Genomic DNA, 21,818 nt, shown 5'->3' with positions numbered 1-21,818 from the left:
ATATTAATGTATTGCATTTAGAGTCTCCATGAATATCACATTTCTTGTGTAAATGCCCTCGCTAAACAATTTCCAAGTAAATTTGTTCATATCCAGCTTAATAAATGTTCATATCCAGATTGATACAGAAAGTTTAATAGATAGCAGCCAAGGATATGATTACAAAGAATTATAAGCTCTGTTCTAATCATTTATTAATACAGGCTTAGCTGAAAAGACGTACCGATTTTTTTTTCGGGACTTGTTGAAATATTTAAAGGCTAAGGCGGGAATTCGGAAAAAATATCCAGCATGATTGGCGTGTATGAGACATAGATCAGCACAGGGGACCACGGAGTGTCTGCCATGTCTGTCTGAGATGAGTCAGGTCAGTTGTAAAATGACCCCTATCCACCCCCGCTGGGGTGGGTGGGATGCCAAGGTCTACATCCGTACTGGCTGCAATTAGAAAGGCTAAAATTAAACCTGACAGTGGCGAGAGAGGAGGAGGCAGCATGTGAGAGTGTGTTGGTAACTCAGTGCACTGTTTTGGCCTCACTTCGGGAACAAATGTAGGAATTTCGATTATTTGCTGGAATGTGGGAAATTGCTTTTTAGTGCATTCTAATACGAGGTGCATTCCTCAATGTTCAGCTTCACCTGTTTTCTATATATATAAATATATATATATATATATATATATATATATATATATATATATATATATATATATATATATATATATATATATATATATATTAATCAAAGATTTCCTTTCCCATGAATTCCTAAGCAGCTTGGCAAACAACATATGTGACTTCAGGTGGAAATTTATCCATAAATGACCTGATGGCACGGCAAGAGGAGGCCTGCTTTCACACCTCGCGTGGCGTTGATTTGCAGCCAAATCCAGCGTAGCCGCTGCGCTTCGTTCACACACTCTCTCACTCTCACCTCTCTTGGGGTTATTCCTATTCACAGACCCAATTTCAGCAAGCTGGAGCCTGCACTAGACTGTGCTGGACATGCATGGGTCTAAGCTGGGGATGTGTATCAAGCACAGCTCTCTCACTCTCTTTCTATTAAAATGAAGCCTGCCATTGAGTCAGCTTTCTGTTTAAAGAAGGTCCCAAAAGACCAAAGGCCAGGAGCCTGAACGTTCAGTGCAGGAAATAGGGAGCCACTGCAAGAAACGAAATAAGGGATGGTTCTGGAGGGAATGACAGAGGGAAAGATTGTTAATCGAAATTTTGTCTGAAACCCTGCCCTTGAACCAGTGATAGTATTACCTACCATGTTTCTCTCTTTATATATATATCTTGCAGTATAAAGGCCAGGCCAACCTGCACGTGTTTGAAGACTGGTGCGGAACATCAGTTTCTCAGCTCAGGAAGAACCTGCACTTCCCTTTGTACCCACATGTAAGTAAACCAAAGGCTCCAGTCGGCTCAGCTCCATACATTATAATAATATATTAATAATCCAACTCACAGTTTAATCAGAATTTTAAAATAAATTCAGCCAAACGTGAGGATATATAGTTATGAGGGTTTATCTATCTATCTATCTATCTATCTATCTATCTATCTATCTATCTATCTATCTATCTATCTATCTATCTATCTATCTATCTATCTATCTATCTATCTATCTATCTATCTATCTATCTATCTATCTATCTATCTATCTATCGGTCTATCTATCGGTCTGTCTGTCTGTCTGTCTGTCTGGCTGGCGGGCTATCTGGCTGGCTGGCTATCTATCTGTTTATGGATGGATGGATGGATGGATGGATGGATGGATGGATGGATGGATGGATGGATGGATGGATAGATAGATAGATAGATAGATAGATAGATAGATAGATAGATAGATAGATAGATAGATAGATAGATAGATAGATAGATAGATAGATAGATAGATAGATAGCAGAATGATTCATACTGCAGATTTAGTTTTTATTTTAATGAAGATATTTAAAATAAAAAAAAAATATATAAATGTTAAAATACAAATTTAGTTTGGACTACATGAAATTGTATCTACGTGAAAGATATTTAAGAGAGTGTTGAGTTTATGGTGAATATAATTTATTAAGATCTTTAGTATCTGAAGTGTTGAGTAATAAGGGACTAACTCAGGGGTCCAGCAGTGGCAGCTTGGTAGTGCTGGGATTTGAACACATGATCTTCTAAAAGCTTCTACTGTATATCAACTGAGCTACCATTTCCCCATATATATATATATATATATATATATATATATATATATATATATATATATATATATATATATATATATATATATATATGTTTTGCATCTGTGTATATGTGTTTCATTAAAATGTGGCAAAGAAATGTTTTGCTTGTTGCTAGTGTTGATATTAATCAGCAATCTTGGTGAAATATTGGTGTAGTGTTGTATAATTTAGCAAATCAAATGACTGCAATATTGCAGTTTGTTTAATAAATGTAAAGGCTTACTGTGTGGAAAACTCGTTCTATGCTCCAGACACTAACTAATTCCCACTATGTGAGACTCTGTATCAGTTAGTGTCTATTAGGTGTTTGTGTATTCTCTGATTTAATGGGACAAAAGATTAAAGGTTTAAGATGAAGACAGGATTTGTACACGTCTTTCTGAGTCCCGCCCGGCACACAGGCTTCACTAAGACTGAATGGAGTGTCATGTTTATTAGACAGTGCTCACTTTATCTGTCCAACCTGAATGCATGGTTTCTCCTTATAATGATTGGTTTAGAACTCTCAAAGTGGCAGAATCTCACAGGAAGCTGCCAATCAGTAAATAGGGAATGAACATGACTGACATCTCCAGCTTAAACATACCTGCACCACTTGGAGTAAGAACATGATGAAGTAGGTGTAAACTTTATATCATAAAAACCCTGTAAATATAGATCTCTGTTTGTTTTCATTCTAAAATTGTATTAGTCTATGTAGCCGTCACATTGTTTTTCAGGCTGCATAACATACTAGTGTTAAAACATTTTTTTTTTTTGGAAGATAAAAGATCTTCTTGCTCAGGAGAAACTGAAAATCAAACAAGAAAGCATGACAATGGCCAAGATTTTAACTCAGAGAGGAGAAAAGGTTGTTTTTAACGAATCCATTGATATAATTCCAATTATAATATACAATTGAAAAGTACTAACAATTTGATTATAATTCTATTGTTCATTTTACATTCATACAACAGTTAGTTCTGAAGTTCATGAAATTCCAATTTTCTCAGTACTACAGTAAAGGTTGCTGAGGAACTGATAAGCTTAATTGGCTTCTTTGCATCAACAGCCCCAATGTTGCTCCCTCAATTTCACAGAGAACGTCTTTATCAGTTTGGTACATACTACAGGAAAATGGTCCATACTCAAACAATTTGGTCTATACTAAGGACAAATGATCTATGCTCCTGCAATTTGGTCCATAATAACGACAATTCTTCTATATTCTAGACATTTGGTCCATACTCCAACAATGTGGCCCATACTAAAGACAATTGGTCCATACTTCTACAATTTGGTCCATGCTAAAGATATTTTCTTCCATACTAAAGATAATTAAACCATACTAAAGGCAGTTAATCCATACTTCAACAGTCTTGTCTATGCTAAAGATATTTTTATTCTATACTTAAGACAATTGAACCAAACTAAAAGCAATTGGTCCATACTTTAACAATCTGGTTCATGCTAAAGACATTTGGTCCATACTAAAGACAATTGGTCCATACTAAAGGCAATTGGTCCATACTTCAACAATCTGGCTCATGCTAAAGATATTTTATTCTATACTAAAGAGAATCGGTCCATACTAAAGACAATTGGTCCATACTAAAAGCAATTTAGTCCATACTTTAAGAGTCTGGTCCATGTTAAATATATATTTGGTTCATACTTAAGACAATTGGTCTATACTCCATAATTTGGTCCATGCTAAAAATATTTGGGTCATACTTTAGCATGCTTGTTCATACTCCAGCAGTTTAGTCTACACTCCCGCAAATTGTCTGCTTTTACCCTTTTTGTAAAAAAAAACCTTAGTGTTGGTCCTCCAGTCTAGTAGTTATCTAGTAGTCTAGTAGTTAAATACTTTAAGGTATTTATTGAAGATGGTATGGGTTACTGTCTTTTTCATCTTCTAATTCACTGTCGAGTCTTTATTCCTGGAAACATTGTCATAGACATTAACTGTTTCCACACCACTCCACAAATCTGTTCACTCCACAATCCGGCACTGCTTCGTCCCCATCCATATACACTTAACCATCGCAGAATCATCAAAGAACTTCTGCATGCAGCAAAATACAGTGTTTGAGGTGTAATGTGTGAACAGTAACCGAAGCAGAACAATATTGTTTAGGAAATTGCAGATATTCTATATTAATTTCCTAATTATAATACATATTGTGGTTACAGTCTAAATTTTTGGGTCTGTTCAGAAATTGAATCGTACTCTGGAGCATGTTATGTGTGCAGAGTGCAAATTGCAGTCCCTGGGCTTCTCACCTTTGCATTCTGTGACTATTATTTATTCACAACTTTCATTTACTGCTGCTAATAATGTCAGCAAACTGCTTCGGAGGTTGGAGCATGTGGATAACAGGGTATTATATGGGGCTAAGAAAAGATATGGTGTCTATTATTGTATTTTCTGTATTTTCTGTATTTTCCTTTTTTTTTTTATTTTGCAGACCAGAACTACGGTTAAGAAACTGGCTGTGGTTCCGAAGTGGAAGAATTACGGCCTTCGGATCTTTGGCTTTATTCATCCGTATAAAGACGGTTTGTTACAGAGCAGTCATGCAGTCAATAGTGATGTGAAATTACATCTGTGAAGCAATGCCTTTCTAAGAGAAATACACTTACAAAAAGATGTTGTGTTTAGAGCTTTGCTCCAGGCAAGTTTCCGAAAAGCATGAATAGACAAAAAGAGAAGGAAATGGGAATGAAATAGGACTTATTACAAAATATAAAAAAAAATATGGATCATGAAACATGCCAATGTAAAGAGAGTACATTTTATAACTGCATTTACATTTGGATTTGTTGAGAATTTATACTTTATGAACAAAAGTTTGTGGACACCATATCTTGAACATCCCTTTAGTTCTAATAACCTCCACTCTTCTAAGAAAATGTTCCTCTAGATTTTGTGGAGATTTGTGCTCTTTTAAGGGTGTTAGTAAAGTCAGGTACTGATGAAAGTGAGGTGAGGAGGTCTGGGGTGCAGTCTGTGTTTTACATTCATCCCAAAGGTGTACAGTAGAGTTAAGGTCAGAGCTTTATAGCAGGAGGTCATCCACTCTAACCCATGGAACGAATATTTTATGGGGCTGGCTTTGTGCACTGATGTGCTGGAACAGGATTGGGTCTCCTAGATGAAATGATTGAAAAATCCAAAGACATCCTGTATAATTGTATGATTCCAACATGGCGGTAACAGTTTGGGGAAGAACCACATAGGAGTGGAAAAGGCAGGTGTCCCAATACTTTTGCTCATACAGTGTAGCAGTATGTCAATATGCATTTGTGTGTGTGTGTGTGTGTGTGTGTGTGTGTGTGTGTGTGTGTGTGTGTGTGTGTGTATATATATATATATATATGTTGTTTTTGTTTTTTTTCTAAGGAGATTTCCAGTTTGCCATATCCTCAGATGATAACTCTGAGCTGTGGCTGAGTTCGGATGAGAAGCCCCTCAATGCCAGACTCTTGGTGTACGTGGGGCAGGTGGGCACTGAATCAATATTTTACAGCTAATGTGGCAAGAATAAACTTCAATTTAGCTGTTTGCTCTTTGCAATCTTGAGTTGGATTTACTGAATATTCGGCTCGATATGCTAAAACTAGGACATTAAGATTAGAGACGAGACATTAGACACAACAAGATTAATCACTGCGGTGGGTGTTAGCAATGATCAAAGAGTGCTGTCATTGATATCCCTTCCTTCTGTCATTTATTTCTTAAAAAATAAAAGCCTGTCTGGAAAGAAGAGTAAACATCTATAGTGTTCTATTTTTTTAAAAAGAAGATTATCTATCCTTTTACATTTTTGATATTATGATTGTGTGTTTATCTAGCTAACACATTCCCGTGAGTCAGAATAGTAATGAGCTTTTGTGTTCGCAGTTTGCGTTGCCATTAATTATGAAGAAATTGCTGGTTTGGGTGTACGCAGTGACAGTAGGAGAATTTTCCGGCAGGCACAGGATCACTCTGGTGCTCATAATGTGTAGCAATTGGTAGTTTTAGGAAGATGCAGGTGACAGAGCGTGATTTTCTCTTTGCAGCATGGCTCCGAGTGGACGGCTCCAGGTGAATTCAACAAGTTCAGGTCACAGACCTCGAAATCTATACAGTAAGTACACTTTTTCATTTTGTGTTGTTTGAGGTTGTTAGATGGATGATAGAGAGACACTTTTATTTGGTCTTAACATTAAAGGCCAACACTTGGCTTGGATTAAAGCTTCTTCTTTTGAAAATGCAGTTCAGCTGTAGGTTCTCACTGAATCTGAAATCCAAATCATTTACAGGGAAAAATCAATTAATATAAAAGTCCCGAAAAATAGAAATAATCATTAAATACAAAATAAAAATAAAAAAATGTTTAATTTAACTTGACAGGGTCGCTGCATCAGCGCATCTTTCAAACGCTGTACACGTCAGCTAAAAATATGACCGGTGGGAAAAGGGGAAGACAGGAGAAGCTTACAAAAGAGTGTCAGTTCATATTGAACATTTCAGAACCTCTGAACGACTCCACCAATCAGAGAGATAGAGAAAGGGAGGGAGACAAACAAGCAGTAAGAGAAAGAAATACAGAAAGACAAAAAGACATAGATGAACAGATAGTGTGAAAGAGAGACAAAGAGAGAGACAGAGAGGGAGAAAAACAGAGAGAGAATTTTTATGCACAATGCCTGAAAAATGAATACAAATGGAATTCAACCTTCCTCTCTCTCTTCCTTCCTCCCTCTCTCCCTTCCTCTCTCTCTCCCTTCCTCCCTCTCTCCCTTCCTCTCTCTCTTCCTTCCTCCCTCTCTCCCTTCCTCTCTCTCTCTTCCTTCCTCCCTCTCTCCCTTCCTCTCTCTCTCCCTTCCTCCCTCTCTCCCTTCCTCCCTCTCTTTCTTCCTCCCTTCCTTTCTTTCTTTCTTTCTTTCTTTCTTTCTTTCTTTCTTTCTTTCTTTCTTTCTTTCTTTCTTTCTTTCTTTCTTTCTTTCTTTCTTTCTTTCTTTTCTCTGGTTAGGGCAGTGTGAATATCTGCTTGGAATTCATATTGCAACATATACTTTTGACTCCTAATAAGAAATAAAAGTCAAATATTTGACTTTTATTATGAAACACAGCAGCTCTTTTTGCATATTTTGGAGTACTGAATTGTAAAAATGCAGTTCCTACACAAATTGTGCACAAATTCGGTCTAAAACAGTTTGTGTATTTTGCATTCGTTTGTTACAAATTTATACCAACACAAGTTACATGGTGCTGTAACTTCACTTTTATATGCTTAATAAAGAACAGACAATTTAGGTTTTTTTTCTTTCAGTTGCGAGAGACACATGCATATTCTTATTGTTTCTATGCAAACCAAGTAATTTAGGGTCTTCATTTTCATCAAACTGTCACCTTTGTCACCTTCCACTTCACAAGTTTCTGTTTATATATGGAAAACATGCTAACTAATAATATATATATATATATATATATATATATATATATATATATATATATATATATATATATATATATATATAAAAGATAAGATATACCTTTATTCGTCCCACCGTGGGGAAATTTCTCTGTTACAAAAAAAGAAAAAAGAGACCCCGAGTAAATAGTTACGCTATTAAACATATTGCACACAGGTAATATTGCACGGTTTTAAATTATAGTTATTGTACATTTATTGCATAAAAAACGTTGTTAGTGTTAATATTGCACAGTTAAACAGTAATAACAGTATATTATGGTGACTGGTTCACTGGGAGCAGCTCTGATTGTAAAGTCTAATAGCAGCAGGGAGAAAAGATCTTCTGTTTTGCTCCTTCAGACACTTAGGATGGAACAGTGTGTCACTGAAGGAGCTGCTCAAAGATGAAACTGTTTCATACGGTGGTGAGAGTCGTTCTGCAGTAATGATGATAGTGTAGCCCCCATCCTCCTTTCTCCCACCTCCTGTACAGTGTCCAGGGGAATCCCCAGGACTGAGCTGGGCTTCCTGATCAGCTTGTCCAGTCTCTTCCTGTCTGCAGTAGAGATGCTGCTGCACCAGCAAACCACACAATAGAAGATGGCTGAGGCCACCACAGAGTTAAAAAAAAGGTCTGTGTATGTAGCTGTAGATGTTACAGGTACGCTAGGTTAAATGGTGAAATGAATCCTGAACCAATATGGCCACCATTCCATAATTCAACATCATGCGATTCCGTCTGGGCTGCGGCTCATTGGCTGAAAAACAAGTTCAATATAACAAGACAATAAAATGAAGCGTATGTCCAAGCTCTGTAAGCGTTATTTAGAGAGCAAACAGTCGTCTGGAGTGTTATCTATCATGGTCTGGCCTGCCCATTCACTGCACCTAAATGCTTTGAACTGCTCTGGGATGTACTGGGATTTTATAAAAATAAAGTGGAACATCTGGACATTTATATATTTGCTTGGTTTTACATGACTAAATTTGCTGAAACTAAAGAACCATGCATGTGTGTGGAAACTCAAATGTTTCAACACTAGGCTTTGTTCATTTACTGTCAAAGCACACAGACGTTATTACACTGGATGTTTGGAGTAAATAATTGGACAACAAGGATTATAATATGATCCAATAGGTTTGACCACGGGCCGCTCTCTGATGACGGAGCTAATATATGAAAGTAAATATTTATAAACACATCAAGCAGGAGTTAGGAAGTAAGAAGCGCTGTGCTAGCTCGAGTGATGTTTAATTGAATAAGTAAGCATTGGAGCGGATTATTACACAGACTCATTTTGTCGCTGCTCCTGGAGGTGAATATCTGCTTCACTTCCTGGAATCCAACAGGAGCTGGACTGTTGAAGACATCTGTCATTTTTCACATTGAATTTTTGTGACATCTTTAACTGTAGCCAGCGTGTGCAGGCGTAGTACAAGCCAAAGCGCTACACCTTAGCTCTGGTTTAACTCAACGTGTTTGATGTCTGTTTTCATTTCCCCAGTTTTATACTTCAGAGCACCACAATGCAGTCCCAGTTCGCTCGGCCTGGCGGAAAACACTTGTCAACTGCACTTGTGGAAAATAAGCAGGCAGGCAGTTTTTCCGCAAAATAAATCACAGGAGACGCATTAAAGCGCCATTTTTCAGAGCCCGGTGTCACTCATTAGTTTTAATTGCTTCTGTTGCTGGTTTTCGAGGTGACGCTGATTGCCGTGGAAGTCGAGCGTTGTCGTGCATAGCGCGAGCTGCTGAATAATTCATCGCCTTACTTCGCCTTAGGATGAATGCTCGCACGTTCACGACTGTCTGGGGGCCGTTACATGGTATGCACTGTTCATGTTATTCTTACAGGACTGGCAGACAAAACTACAAAGTGATGTTCACTCATTCTGCTGGAGATCCGGCAGTGTCCTTGCTGTAACGCAGTAAAACTGTAGCTATGATGTAATCAGTTGGGGGTTATTTCTGTGGTAAAAGATTTTAATACAAGACTCTGAGTGTAGCTTTACTGGAATGTAGATTTTAAGATAATAGGGGTCAAAAATACAGAGAGAGAGAGAGAGAGAGAGAGAGAGAGAGAGAGAGAGAGAGAGAGAGAGAGAGAGAGAGAGAGAGAGAGAGAGAGAGAGAGAGAGAGAGAGAGAGAAACAGACAGACAGACATACAGAGAGCAACAGATATAGTGATATAGTGAGAGATATAGATGGATGGATGGATGGATGGATGGATGGATGGATGGATGGATGGATGGATGGATGGATGGATGGATGGATGAGTGGGAGGTTGGATGGGTGGATGGATAATTAGGCATCCTTTAAATCTTGAAAGAGACAGTGAGAAGATAGATAGATAGATAGATAGATAGATAGATAGATAGATAGATAGATAGATAGATAGATAGATAGATAGATAGATAGACAGACAGACAGACAGACAGACAGACAGACAGACAGACAGACAGACAGACAGACAGACAGACAGACAGACAGACAAAGAACGATAGAGAAAACCTGATTTTTTTTTTTGCCAATAAAGCATTTTTTTATTAAAAGATAGATAGATAGATAGATAGATAGATAGATAGATAGATAGATAGATAGATAGATAGATAGATAGATAGATAGATAGATAGATAGATAGATAGATAGATAGATAGATAGATAGATAGATAGCCCATTACACATATAGTCTCCATTTGATCTATGATCCATCCATCCATACATACATACATCTATCCATCTATCCATCCATCCATCTGTATGATTGACTCGTTTACCTAAACACAGCATTTCACCAAAGCATCTAACTCTGTCTCTTTCATATTTTTTTCTTTTTTCTCCCTAACCCCAGCACCCACCGACTCCACCTCCTTCTCTTCCTCTCTCTGAATCTGTGAATCAGTGCTTGGGTTGTTACTCTCCTCCATCAGAGCTTGTTAGTTTGAAGCCAGAAAGAAGACAGAGCCTTGTGTGTTTTATAGCCTAATGGGTCGGTTCTTACATAAAAAAAAAAAAACACAGCCCATATGACAGGCAGAATTCTCTTGTCTGAAATTTTCCCTGTTGCCGGGCAAAGATGCGGTAATGAAGCCAAGTGGAAAGTTTCTAGAGAAAAAAAGGCATGCTTGTAGAACAGAAACACGTCTATCTAAGGCTGTTAAGATCTTTGTAAAAAGAGAAAAGGTTATACGGAGACAGAAATATCATGGCTGAGAGGCGGATCTGTTTGGTAAAAGGCGGAAATGTCACACGTGCAGCAGACGAAACGTGTGATCAAACGTGTGATCATCACCACCATAACCAGGATGTATCAGTGTATTGATTAACTGGGTTTTCTCAACAGCATTTGAATAATATCTAATCTTTTACTCATTAAAGATGATTCTATTATGCATGTTATTACATGAATTCTCTAAAACTCTCTATAAAAGACATTGGAGTTCTGATAGGAAGGTCATAAGTTCAAATCCCAGTACCACCAAGCTGCCACTGCTGCCCCCTTGAGGAAGGAATTCAGTTAGTAACCTACGTTATATGCTTTTTGAACATCCCATTCCACATTTAGTTGCCATAAAATTTTAGAATATCCTCCACAATTCTGGGAAGATGTTTCACTAGATCTTGGAGTGTGCTTTTGGAGATTTGCGCTCATTCAGCCACATTAGGAAAGTCAGGTACTGATAAAGGTGACCACCACTGTTTCTGCCCCTCTTACCTCTGTGGATCTTTTCACTTCATCCAGGCCTGCCTCTGGATAGTGTTCTCTTTGATTGAAGGCGACTCCGTGCGGCTGGAGACGGTTTCTCATCAACGCCTTGGGTGGTTCCATGGAATTCCAGATTAAGAACGGGAGCTTTAAGGATGGATTTGGACTGTAGTTAATGTCAACAGTCTGCTACACTGACTCAGCACTACAGTTTGCTTCTGATCATTATCACTGTACCCTGCAATATCGTATATCTGCAATAAATGGACATTCGGTGTAACCCAGATGAGGATTGGTTCCCTCTTGGGTCTGGTTCCACTCAAGGTTTCTTCCTTATGCTGTCTTGTGGAGTTTGCCACAGTCACCACCTGCTTTGAGACAATGTTCATTGTTAAAAGCGCTATACAAATAAAAATAAATTAAATTGAATTGAATGAAGGTGGGGGGAGTGGTGGCTCCAGCGGTTAAGGCGCTGGGTTGCCGATCGGAAGGTCTGGGGTTCAAGCCCCGGTATCGCCAAGCTGACACTCTTGGGCCCTTAAACAAGGCCCTTAACCCTCTATGCTCCGGGGATCCCTTACGAGGGAAATATCAAGGTCCGTGACGTCGGAGTGACGTGGGGCTGCCTTCCCGTGGGCTCACCACCTGCAGGAGGGACCGTAAGGGACGGTGCTGTGAGGATTGGGCAGCAGTCGAAGGCGGGGGCCTGCTTAGACTGCTGCCCCCACGACCCGAATTACGGATAAGCGGGAGAAAATGAATGAATGAAGGTGAGGTGAGGTGATGAGGCCTGGGGGGGGGTTGACAGTGTTCTTATTCATTCCAAAGATGTTCAGTAGGGTTGGTGCTCTACAGTAGATCTTCCACTTTAGCCCATGTAATGCGTATTTTCATGAAGCTGTCTTTATGCACAGGTTTGGGTCTATTAGTTGTCTACAAGTAAAGGGAAAATTTTATTTTACCACCTCAAACGACATTACAATTGTGTGCCTGCAATAGGGATGTAACAGTACATGTGTTCAATAAGAACAGTTTTTTTTGGAACGGTTCTGATTTTACGTGCAAAACAATTCAAATCTAAGTTCCCTCACGAACATAGCATATTTGTTGAAAAATTAATATTGTATTTGCAAAAATAAAATATATAAAAATTAAATAGTATAAATCAGATGAATGCAATAGACTCATAAAAATGTGGCAAGGGCAGGAAGTCATTGATTTTGCACATGCTAAGAACAAGAATTCAATTCAATTCATTTTTATTTGTATAGCGCTTTTAACAATGAACATTGTCTCAAAGCAGCTTTACACAGATAATGCGGTGATTAAAAATGAATATGTTCTTTATGAGTAAGTTTGTCCCTGATGAGCAAGCCGGTGGCGACTGGCGACTGTGGCAAGGAAAAACTCCCCGAGATAGCATAAGGAAGAAACCTTGAGAGGAACCAGACTCAAGAGGGAACCCATCCTCATCTGGGTTACACCGAATGTCCATTTGTGGCGGGTATACAATGTTGCGGGGTGCAGTGATGATGATCAAAAGCGAAGTGTATTTCTGGGTCAGTGTAGGAGACTGTTGACATCAACTACAGTCCAATCCAGGCAGGCCTGGATGAAGTGGGAAGATCCACGGGGGGGAGAGGGGCAGGAACAGTGGTCACTGGAGCCTCAGGAGCATGTTTAACTCGACCGAGAGAGAGAGAGAGAGAGAGAGAGAGGGAGAGAGAGAAGAGGGTGACAGGAAGAGAAGTATATGGATTATTAAGTGTACCTATTGTTGCATGAGAGTTAAAATCACTGTGCAGTTTGGACTCCGGCAAGACTTGCTATAGCAGCATAACTAAAAGGGAGAACCAGAAGGCAACACAGACATGAGGGATCTCTGGGATAAGAGACGGCCCACCACACCACCATCAACAAACATGAGTGAACACGTGAATGTGAGGGGGCGACAGCGTACAAATATCCCAGTTCACCAAACACTCTATATCAATGTTCCCTCCAGATCTGAGCCTTTACCTGAGAAAAAATCTACTGATTAAAGGCTTGACTGAATAAATATGTTTTCAACCTCGACTTGAACACTGAGACTGTGTCTGAGTCCCGAACACTGGTTGGAAGGCTGTTCCATAACTGCGGGGCTTTATAAGAGAAAGATCTGCCCCCTGCTGTAATCTTCATTATTGGAGGAACCAACAGATAGCCAGCACCTTTTGATCTAAGTAGGCATGGAGGATCATACTGGTACAGAAGTTCACTCAGATACGGTGGTGCGAGACCATTAAGTGCTTTATATGTCAGTAGTAGAATTTTATAATCAATGCGAGATTTGATTGGGAGCCAGTGTAGACTAATTAATACAGGGGTGATGTGGTCATATTTCCTAGATCTAGTGAGGACTCTTGCTGCTGCATTCTGAACTAACTGAAGCTTATTTATGCACCTACTCGCACACCCAGACAGTAAAGCGTTACAGTAGTCTAATCTAGAAGTAACAAAAGCATGAACTAGTTTTTCTGCATCCTGTAACAACATCATATTTCTAATTTTAGCAATATTTCTAAGGTGAAAGAAGGCAATCCTGGTAATATTATTCACGTGAGCCTCAAAGGAAAGACTCGAGTCAATAATCACACCAAGGTCTTTGACAGCCGTACACGCTGAACAGAAACACCATCCAGAGATGTTAGGTAATCGGAAAGTTTGCTTCTAGCTGCATGTGGTCCTAGTAAAAGTACTTCCGTCTTATCTGAGTTTAGCAGAAGAAAGTTATCGAGCATCCACTGTCTAATGTCCTTTACACATTTTTCAACATTGTTAAGCTGATCTCTCTCATCTGGCTTTGCTGAAATATATAGCTGTGTATCATCAGCATAGCAATGGAATCTAATACCATGTTTATAAATAATTTCTCCAAGAGGCAGCATATATAAAGAGAAAAGCAGAGGGCCTAAGACAGATCCTTGAGGAACACCAAACTTTACCTCAGAGAGAGTGGAGAACTCACCATTAACATCAACAAACTGATAGCGATCAGTCAAATAAGACCTGAGCCAAGAGAGAGCCGTTCCCTTTATTCCAACAACGTTCTCAAGTCTAGCAAGTAGTATAGTGTGATCAATGGTGTCAAAAGCTGCACTAAGGTCGAGCAAAACAAGTAAGGAGACAAAACCCTGATCAGAGGCCAATAACAGGTCATTTACCACCCTAACTAGCGCCGTCTCTGTGCTATGATGAGGCCGAAATCCTGACTGATACATTTCAAAAATATTATTCATAAGTAGGTGTGAGCATAACTGCTGTGCTACAACCTTTTCCAAAATTTTGGCTATGAAGGGGAGATTTGATATTGGTCTGTAGTTGGACAGCTGACATGGGTCAAGGTCAGGTTTCTTAATTAGGGGGTGGATAACTGCCAGTTTGAAGGATTTTGGTACAAAACCAGTGCTAATGGAAGAGTTTATTATTTTTAAAACAGGTTCAATTACCTCTGGAATGATCTGTTTAAAGAAACTTGTAGGCAAGGGATCGAGAATGCAGGTTGATGAGGAAATTAATGAAATTAAGTCATTCTCGTGAATAGGAGTAAAACTTTGTAATTGATTGTCTGTTATAATTACACTGCTGTCTACAGGGTTACTTGTAAAATAATTTGGCTTTATATTAACCGTCTGGATTTTTTGCCTGATGTTTTCAATTTTATTATTAAAAAAGTTCATGAAATCATTAGTACCTAATGATGGTGTGCATGTGAGTGCAGTGCTTTTATTCCCTGTTAATTTTGCTACCGTGCTGAATAAAAATCTAGGATTATGCTTGTTATTTTCTATGAGGGTGGAGAAATATGCTGATCTAGCAGCACTAAGAGATTTTCTATAAATTAGGAGGCTCCCCTTCCATGCTATTTGAAATACTGTTAATTTTGTTTGACGCCATTTACGTTCTAATTTTCGAGTGGTCTGTTTTAAGGTGCGTGTATGATCATTATACCACTGTGCTAATTTTTTCTCCCTGATCATTTTGGTCTTAAGGGGAGCTACATCATCTAGGGTATAACGTAATGTTGATTCTAGGTGTTTAGTGGCCCAGTCGAGCTCTGCAGGGTCAGACGGAGATCTATCTAATATCGTAATTTCTGGAAGATTGTTAATAAAACGCGCTGCTGTAGCTGACGTGAAAGTACGCTTAACACGATAACGTGGTGAAGTAGTAATGCAATGACTGAGGCAAATTTTTAAAGAGATGAGATAATGGTCTGAAATAGCTTCAGACTGTGGAATTATGACTACGTTTTTTATTTTTAATCCAAATGTTAACAACAAATCGAGAGTGTGTCCACCACTATGAGTGGGTCCTATAACATTCTGATTAATTCCAACTGAATCTAGAATGGACACAACAGCTGCTCTTAAGGAGTCTTCCTGATGATCAAAATGAATGTTAAAATCACCAACAATTAATGCTTTGTCTAGAGAAGTAACTAAATTTGTGATGAAATCTGCAAATTCTATGAGAAAATCAGAGTAGGGCCCTGGGGGTCTATAAATAATAATGAGTGGAATTGTCTGACTGGACCTGCTTTCAGACACTGAATATTTTATGCTGGTGTAAAGAACTTCAAATGTTTTACATTTGTGTTTAGTCTTTTGTGTGACGCTTAGATTATTATTATAAATAGCTGCAACTCCGCCTCCTCTGCCATTTAGACGGGGTTGGTGTATGTAACTATACCCAGGAGGACTCGCTTCATTTAATGCTAAATATTCATTTGGTTTAATCCATGTTTCTGTCAAACACATTATTTTAAACTCCCTGGTCGGTAATAATTTCGTTTACATTAAGCGCTTTAGACGTGAGAGATCTAATATTCAGCAATCCTATCTTTAGATCAGAGGTGCTGGCTGTGCGTTCAGTCCTATTTAATTTTATGTTAATCAGGTTACTAAAACAGACTTTCTGAGAATTCCTATATTTTGGTTTCGCTCGGGGGACAGACACAGTCTCAATTTGGTGGATCCTGAGTAACGACTCTGTGCAGCTTGCAGACGGTCGGTTTAGTCTGTCTGTCTGCTCCCTGGCCTTGGCTCTAGACAGTCACTTGTTAACTAGTGCTGTTCTGAGACTATGACCTATACTACAAGAAATGAGAGCAGCACCTTCCCGAGTGGGATGGACACCGTCCCGCCCTAACAGGCCAGGCTTGCCCTCAAAAATGCTCCAATTATTAATGAAGCCCACATTATTTTTGGAGCACCACTCGGACATCCAGCAGTTCAGCGACCATAACCTGCTGTAGGCTACATCGCCATGTCGTATTGGGATGGGGCCAGAGAATATTACAGCATCGGACATTGCCTTCGCTAATTTACACACCTCTATAATATTACTCTTAGTAACCTCTGACTGTCGAAGGCGTATATCATTAGCTCCTGAGTGAAAAACTATCTTAGAGAACCTATGCTTTCCTAAGAATCTAAGCTGACCTGCTATGTCCGGCGCCCTGGCTCCCGGTATACACATGACCTGTGCTGCTGGTGCCCCTAAAGGTCTAGCTAATTTCACGTGCCTCAGAATGGAGTCTCCTAAAACCAGAGCTCTTTCAGGTTTCTCAGCGGGTGCTTCACTGAGGAGAGCAAACCTGTTGGACACGTGAAGCGGAGAGGAATGGTGCTCCCGTGGGCGAGCCTTAGCGTTAGCTTTGGCTTTGCGAATATGCCGCCGAGTCGTCACCAATTCGCCCCGCTGCAAGGGCTCTAATGCCGGAGTCGGGGGAATATTAACTTCACCTAGGGCATCCAGACTTTCCCCTGCAGAACCTGGACTGCTCTCGCACTCACTACTTCTCTCTAGACTCTGGATGCGCTCCTCTAATGCTAAGATCTTCTCCGTCAAATAGCAAACTAGCTTACACTTCTTACAGATAAAATTATCGTCAACAACGGAGAGAGACTGACTAAACATGTCACACTTCACACACTGAATGAACTGGATGTTCGCCATAGCAGAGAAATTACGTACCCTTACTGTGGTTAATGTACTGTGTGTTCGTAGTTCTGGTGGGAATATCCTCCACGCACTGCTTTCAAATTCTCAAACAGGAACTGAGAACTGAGAACTGAGTTTGAAAAAGATAAAGCAGGCATTTTATTTAAAAACATTTTGCATTTCTTATGCCTAACTGTATCCAAATTGAACCGAAACGTGACTTGTGTTCTGCTACACCCCTAGTCTGCCACTTTGTGCTAATATTTTCAAACCTCATATGGCTGGAAAAGTCAGTTCTTCCAATACGTTCGTCCATATTGTATATTTTCTACTCAGATATTCCCTGATGATGTACAAAAAAACCCACTAAATAATTAAAATGCTGCAACTAAAGTATAAACATACAAGAAAAATAATTGGAGGGAGATCAATAGATTTCTTCCTCGCCTTCATGCTACAGAGAAGCGAGAAAAATCTTCCTCTTTTTTCAAACATAACACTTGGCATTAATGAGATTACAGCAGATCTCCGGGGTCAGATTCAGTCAACCCTCTCCTGATATTTCTCCAAAAATCTACAGAGTGTGTGTCAGGTTATGAGTACGTAATCAACAAGATCTGTTTTCATGTTCTGATTTGTCTGGAATTAAATCCGGTATTATAGTGTGTTAGACAGTGAATGTATTGATGTTGGGAACATGTGCACACTTTACATATTCACGCACTATTTCTATCGACCAATCACGTGGCAGCAGTGCAGTACTGTTCTTTCTTTTTTTTTTTTTTTACATTTATGCCATTTGGCAGACTACCTTATTACAACGCAACTTACATTTAACTTAAGAGCAGCTATAGGCTTAAGGGCCTTGCTCAGGGGCCTAGGAGTGGTGGCTTGGTGTGGCTGGGATTTGATCTCATGCCCTACAGATCCTAAGTCCTGCATGTGTTCTGCAGAATTTTTTTTTTGTTAATAGAATAGAAAAGTAACAAGCATGTATCTCCAAACTTATAAAAGACTTGGTGTTTCCAATCTTTTGACAGACTTTATATATAAACACAATTTTAATATGTTTCAAAATTAACGACACTGCAAGCAGAAGCCGCTTCATCTGCAGAAGTTTTCACCCAAGCAGCATGAAGAAACCAAAAAATCCCAACAATGCTTGGAATTTATTTATTTATTTATTTTTTTTTTTTCACCAAATTCGTTGTTATCATTTCTGTTCACAACAAGGGTAAATTCAAGGTTGATAATTAGCCCCTTGGCCGCAGCATTAGATTATATTGAGTGTGAACGTTTAATTACTGTGATTGGTGCACTAGCGAAGAAGGCAGAAACTTTCTTTTGAAGAATAGCTCATTAAAGAGCCGTATGCAGCCGGTTCAAGGTTTTTATCCTCGCTTCTATTTTGTCAGGAGGGCACTCGAGTCTGACCAAATTTACACAGGGCTATACAACCTACTCAGTGTTTCCTTCCGCTTTATCTTTCCACTTTTATCCTTCAGTCCGCCTCAGTTATTGAGAAGAATGTTTGCCAGGCAATTAGTGAACCAATTAAAAGCCCATTGTACATCTATCTCTCTTTCCTCTCTTTTTTTTTTCCTCTCTCATTCCATATTTTGCTATCATCTTTCGCCTTGGTTTGTAGAATCTGAATCCTGATCATTCGTGCAATCTTCTGTTCTTCTCAGCATTTCTCATGGTAACTGGCTCTGCAGTAGCCTCCAGACAGAGACGAGAGAGACATGTAGGACAGAAAATACTGTCACAGAGGACATTTATCAGAAGAAAAACACGCACACTGTGCTGATTTCTATGCTGATGTCGATTATGTGTCCCTGGAGGTTAACAACACATTGTAAACACATTTTATTTGGTGTGTGTATGTTTACGGACAGAAAGTATTCCTGTTTTGTCCTTATCTACTTTCACGCTTCGCTGGGCTGTCTTAAGTGAGATTCGTGCATTTTCCTGCCTCAATTCCTCATTTTCTGATCACACCCTACATTAGAATGTAGCTACATTCTCACTAAGAGATTAGCATCAGCAAATGTCATGCTAGCTTGCAAAGTACAGAAGGAGAGATGTTAAAGCCGAGTAAATTATTATTTCCAGAATACAGTATACTACAATATAATGAATAGTTACTGTTGTGGAGTCTCTTCTAAAGAGCTTCTCTGAGTCTTTTGATGGATCTGGTGTCAAAAACAAGATTGTTATTTCTTCCAATAATTACAAGCTAATCTGTAAAAAAGCTGACGAGTTCAGTCACAGTTTATACTTTAATACTTTTTTTTGTTTTGTTTTTGTTTTTGTTTTTTAGGAAAAATGTCTAATTATGTTGGGTTTTTCTTTTACAACAATTAACTCACAACATTTGAATACACAATTGGGACACCTGCATTTTCCAAACATATCTGGTTCTTCCCAAACCGTTACAACAAAGTTGGAGACATGTTCCTTCCATTTCCCTTCACTTAAATTAGACCTTAATCTGTTCAAGCATGATAATGCCCCTCTGCATCAATCCATTCCAGTTTCATGAAGATATGCTTTACATGGTTTGAAATGGAAGATTTCCTGCTATAGAGCTTTGACCTCAACACTACTGAACATGTCCTGAACCTGACTTTACTAACATCTTTGTGGCTAAATTAGCACAAATCTCCACTCCAAAGTCTAGTGGAACATTTTCCTAGAAGAGTGGAGGTTATTATAACAGCGAATAGGGAATGTTTTCTTTTATTGATATAGTGTACCATCTTAAGTATTAGAAGTAGATGGGAAGTAGATGGGAAGGTTGTAGATTAGTGGGCTACAACAAGGCACTGGACCTTCCGTTTTTTTGGATGTTCATGAGGTCAAATCCCAGGCACACCAATTTGCCACACATGGGCTCCTAAACAAGGCCCTTAATCTCATAGCTGCTCAGCTGTATGACTAAGATAAATGTAAGTAACTTTGGATAATGTGATTCCACCCAATCGCATAAATGTAGAACATGTAGCAGTGTGCAGTATACCTCTGATAACTTCATTATGTGCGATACTTATATACAATATTGCCAAATGTTTGTGGACACCTGGTCATAAGTATAATATGTGCCTTTTGAGCATTGCATTCCACATTTAGTCTCAATTTGCCCTCTTATAATTCCCTTTACTCTTCTGGGAAGATGTTCTACCAGACTTTGTTGAGATTTGTGCTCATCAGCCACAAGGGTGTTAGTAAAATCAGGTACTGATGTAGATGAGGTGAGGAGGTCTGGAGTGCAGTCAGTGTTCACATTCATCCCAAAGGTGTTCTATACGGTTGAGAGCTTCAAATTAGGAGATCCTTAACTCCAACCTATGAAAAGCATTTCTTCAAGAAGTTTGCTTTGTGCACGACTTATACTTTTGTCCATATAGTGTATATCATTGCTTTGCTGACAATTGTCACAATAAATTATATAGTATTTTATACAAGGACAATAAAGTATGTTGTTGTTTTTGTTTTTATCGTCAAAAATTGACATATCAAATCATGTATTTAAATGCAATCTCACGTTCTGATCACCACAATCAAGACCCCATCTATAGAAAGCATTAAACCATGGGTTTTTGGTGGCAACTATTATAATTTTATAATAATCATGAAGAATACGTCTCATATCGCTTGTCAGGGTTAAAGTGCCGCTTAGTAAAACATCAATCCCAGCCATCTGTCACTCGTAACTCTGTCTACCGGTATCTTTATTCTACCTTTTGTCTCTTGCTTCCTGCTTTTCCCTTTATTTCCACCCCACTTTCTTCTACACATAGTCTAAAACAGGGACAGGAAGTGAATCAAGGAATAAGTTATGCCAAAAAGATCTCCTTCATCTTAAATTTACAATTCAGATAATACACAGTAGACTTGGAAAAGCCAAGTATGCACTAGTGAGCCGAATAGAATGGGAGCAGGGAGTCGTATGAATTATGGATCTCAAATGTTGGTTAGGTTGATCACTGTTACTTCACTACAGCACCTGATGGTGTGGTAGCCAAGCAGTACCAAGCTGTTGTTTGGGGAGGGACCTTTGAAGATTTTTATATAGAAACCTAAAGAGGGCTTCTATTTTCAAACAGGATTTCAATTAGAGCTGTTGCGATCGATTATTTTAGTAATCGAGTATTCCATCGTTTAATCGAGTAATCGGATGATAAGTACTTATTTTTTTATTAAAGGGCTATACTAAATATACAAGTGAAAATAAGACGGGTCTCTTAAAATCAGCAAGAAATTTGTTTCCTTTTTTAGAAAGATTTACGGTGGAAATTTGATTGGAAATGGTGGAAATTAGGTTTGGATTAATGAAAATTAAATTGGGGATTTTGGAAATTGGGTTGGGAATTTTGGAAATAAGATTCAGGATGGTGGACATTGGGGTGAGAAAGGTGGTAATAAGGTTGGAGAT

At 38.8% G+C, this 21,818-nt stretch overlaps 1 protein-coding gene across 1 annotated transcript in view; it reads left to right on the top strand.

The window, feature by feature from the left end:
- Positions 1-21,818, top strand: part of b4galnt4b (beta-1,4-N-acetyl-galactosaminyl transferase 4b) — a 140,793-nt gene that overhangs the window by 73,191 nt on the left and 45,784 nt on the right. The window contains exons 6-9 of the mRNA XM_083549882.1: positions 1,305-1,400; positions 4,690-4,780; positions 5,625-5,725; positions 6,287-6,354. Of these exons, the coding sequence (XP_083406008.1) occupies positions 1,305-1,400; positions 4,690-4,780; positions 5,625-5,725; positions 6,287-6,354 (356 nt within the window). The remainder of the gene's footprint in view (positions 1-1,304; positions 1,401-4,689; positions 4,781-5,624; positions 5,726-6,286; positions 6,355-21,818) is intronic.

This window comes from Silurus aristotelis, assembly GCF_946808225.1.
Source record: "Silurus aristotelis genome assembly, chromosome: 9".
Classification (NCBI taxonomy): domain Eukaryota; kingdom Metazoa; phylum Chordata; class Actinopteri; order Siluriformes; family Siluridae; genus Silurus; species Silurus aristotelis.
This window is presented reverse-complemented; position numbering and strand designations above follow the sequence as displayed.